We start from the raw sequence: 2,897 nt of genomic DNA, 5'->3' as shown, positions 1-2,897 counted from the left end.
GCAAAAACCATACCTAATATTTTTAAACTACGTGAGAACCTCAAAAACTATCTATTCATTACTGAAAAGAAATACAACCCGAATTAATATTATTAAAATATCTCTATGTAATAACGTTATAAATAATTTCACTTACAACACTAATCACCCTTTTATATTCTTCGAGATCAAGTTCGAGTAAAAAGTGAGTTGGCGTATAGCGGTACCAGCGTCGATTAACAAAAATTTAAAAGAGGGTAGACCGATTTCTTTTCAATTACTCCTAGTGACCCAACCGTCTCCATACGTAATCGCGGCGCAGACAACTGTGCACGTTATTTGTCGAATATTTTTTTTTAGTAGTGGAGAGTGTGTACCAAGTGTAGTGTGAATTTTCAGCAATTGTGCATGATATTCATCCCATAATTTTATAGTATACTTAACTAGCGGCCGCCCGCGACTTCGTACGCGTGGATCCCGTTTTACCCCCTTAGGGTGGAGTTTCGTAAAATCCTTTCTTAGCGGATGCCTACGTCATAGCATCTACCTGCATATAACCAAATTTCAGCCCGATCCGTCCAGTGGTTTGGGCTGTGCGTTGATATATCACTATGTCAGTCAGTCAGTCACCTCTGAGTTATAATATTTAAATTGTGTTGCATAATTGTATTGTTTATTGCAAAAGTGGAAAGTGTGTACTGAGTGTAGTGTATAATCTAGTTTAGTTGTTGTTTAAAACGCGAGATGCGGCGCTGCCAAATTTTTGATAAGCGAGCGCAAGCGCAACCGGGTGCAAGTTATCTGCTAAACAGCTGCCCTGGGCAGGCCTGGGACTTACAATGCTGTGTAAGGTAAGAATGTAAGGAAAATAGTGCATTGAATTCATAGAGTTTGATTTTGTTTTGTGAAAGTTACAAAGTTATTGTGCAGGTACCTACCTAATACATTTGCGATAGGTTTTTAAAATTGATTTATGGTGTACAGAACAGGCATTTTAACATTAATCTCTGCAGCTTTGGGGCCAGGCTGACAAAGTTATTAGTGTGGGAGTTTTATCAATATGTAGGTATTTCTAGTCGTACCAACTTATTATTATTCTGTGGTCGTACAAACAGTTTAAAATTGGAATAGTGTGAAATATTTGGTGTTTCGAAATGAATTACTTAGGTAATAACATTTTATTAACAATAAATAAATACCTTATTAAATGAATTAATTTAACTTAATCTTAGATGCACCTACATGAAAATAAATTAAATAAACTGCTATTATATAGTATACAATCCATTGTGAAAATTAAAATACGTAATTTCAGTACGCCTCCACACAGTAAATTCACAATACAAATAAATATTTTATCATTTTACAGTCACTCGGCAAGTAAAAGTTCGTGGGTTCGATACCCACCTAGGTCAATATTTTTTTTTATTTTCAATGCGTCAATGGTTTTTCCTCCTATAAGGCCCGTACGCGCCATAAGCCGGCTGATAATCGTAATGGTGGTCATGGCCGTGATATTCATGGTGGTCATGGTGCTCATGGTGCTTCTTCTCCTTCAGGTAGCTGGCGAACCAGGCCAAGAAGTACCCGGCCTTGTGCAGAACGACCCAGAAGATGAACGCGTATACCAGCTTCAGGATGAAGAACTTCTTCAGCACCAAATCGGCGATGTACACTGCAAGGAGAGATGTCGGTAAGTGTTTTGAATATTATCTTTAATTGGTTGCGGGTAATATTAGCCACTACGAACTTTGACAATATTTTTATTTTTTAATCATTTTCATTTTAGAATACGCAAAATTTTATCAAACATAAATGCAAATTTAATAGACACAAAAGGCAGAATTAATACCATATAGCATTTTATATGTTGCGTATGGATTGTAACAATCGGGTCACAGCCCTGATGTCAGACTTTAGGAGCCTCATAGACATTTATTTGTACAATAACTTTTTAGAGCATACAGCACGGAATCTTGTTCCTTTACAGGTAATACTAATATTGATTTAAATACCCGTTATTTTAATCAAACTGGGTAAAAAATACACACTTATATCACACGAAATCGAAACCAAAACCTCCAAGACTCGACAAATTCACCTTGCACTTGAAAGAACTCGGACTAGGAAGGCTCTTTATTTGATTTAGGTAGTAGTTACTATGTGAGTGACAACAAATAACTCCACAAGACTTACCAAACAAAGCGATCTTCTTTTTCTTCTTCCCTCTTGCTTCTAAATCGTTCTGTCCAATATAACTTTCACAATACGCCACACCACACACCAGTAAAATCAAAAACACTGTATTTTTACTCATTTCTATACTCTTTAAACTCTAGGCTTAAGAATCAAAGGCAGTATTTATAAAATATTTTACAAATGTTTCTTGTATGTTGTTTCATGAACAATGGCAAAATGAAATATGGTGTTAGCTCTAAGAGCTCGGTATGTAATAATGGTACTAAATCAAGTGCTAAATGAAGAAAAGTTAGATGCTTTCGAGTGTTTGCACGTTATTTAGGCACAAGCACGCTAACTGGGTTATGAACTTGGCAATAGTTTGAAAGTTATAGGATGTTGTATGGGAAAGTATTACGTAGGCAGGTGTGAATTCGGTAAAATGACCAATTTGGAAGAGAAAAGTGTTATGAAATATTTTAGAACTTAAGCAATACTTTGAAATCTTTACTTAGTTTATTCTGAGGCGATATCTTTCGAGGAATTTAGAAAATTATTGCTAGATTATACAAACAGGTCTCCATAGTGGATTCCCATAAGACACTTGAGCAAGTAGGTTGCAAAGACATTTTTAAATTAAGACATTTTTTGTTTATATTTCTATGTTTGTAAAGCATGTAAAAACGAGGCAATAAAGTATTATCTTATCTTATCTTATCTTAAATTCCAAGTCTATCTTA

The 2,897-nt window shown here is 35.2% G+C and overlaps 1 protein-coding gene across 1 annotated transcript; it reads right to left on the bottom strand.

The window, feature by feature from the left end:
• Window positions 1–1,418: 1,418 nt before the first annotated feature.
• Window positions 1,419–2,296, bottom strand: LOC114358577 (uncharacterized). The gene is made up of 2 exons (XM_028312618.1): window positions 2,176–2,296; window positions 1,419–1,654 (listed from the first exon to the last, which is right to left on the bottom strand). The coding sequence occupies exons 1-2, from the start codon at window positions 2,294–2,296 to the stop codon at window positions 1,419–1,421; spliced, it is 357 nt and encodes a 118-aa protein (XP_028168419.1).
• Window positions 2,297–2,897: the final 601 nt, after the last annotated feature.

This window comes from Ostrinia furnacalis, unplaced genomic scaffold (genome assembly GCF_004193835.3).
Source record: "Ostrinia furnacalis isolate ACB-3 unplaced genomic scaffold, ASM419383v2 OfSCF0058, whole genome shotgun sequence".
Classification (NCBI taxonomy): Eukaryota; Metazoa; Arthropoda; class Insecta; order Lepidoptera; family Crambidae; genus Ostrinia; species Ostrinia furnacalis.
The sequence above is the reverse complement of the archived record's forward strand: the minus strand, read 5'-3'. Positions and strand labels throughout refer to the sequence as shown.

What these genes read in the sequence shown, in the direction of transcription:
- LOC114358577 (XM_028312618.1), bottom strand. Translation starts at nt 2,296, where the DNA reads ATGAGTAAAAATACAGTGTTTTTGATTTTACTGGTGTGTGGTGTGGCG. An exon ending in AAAGAAGATCGCTTTGTTTG is followed by an intron (nt 1,655 to 2,175) that starts GTAAGTCTTGTG and finishes CTCTCCTTGCAG; the next exon opens with TGTACATCGCCGATTTGGTG.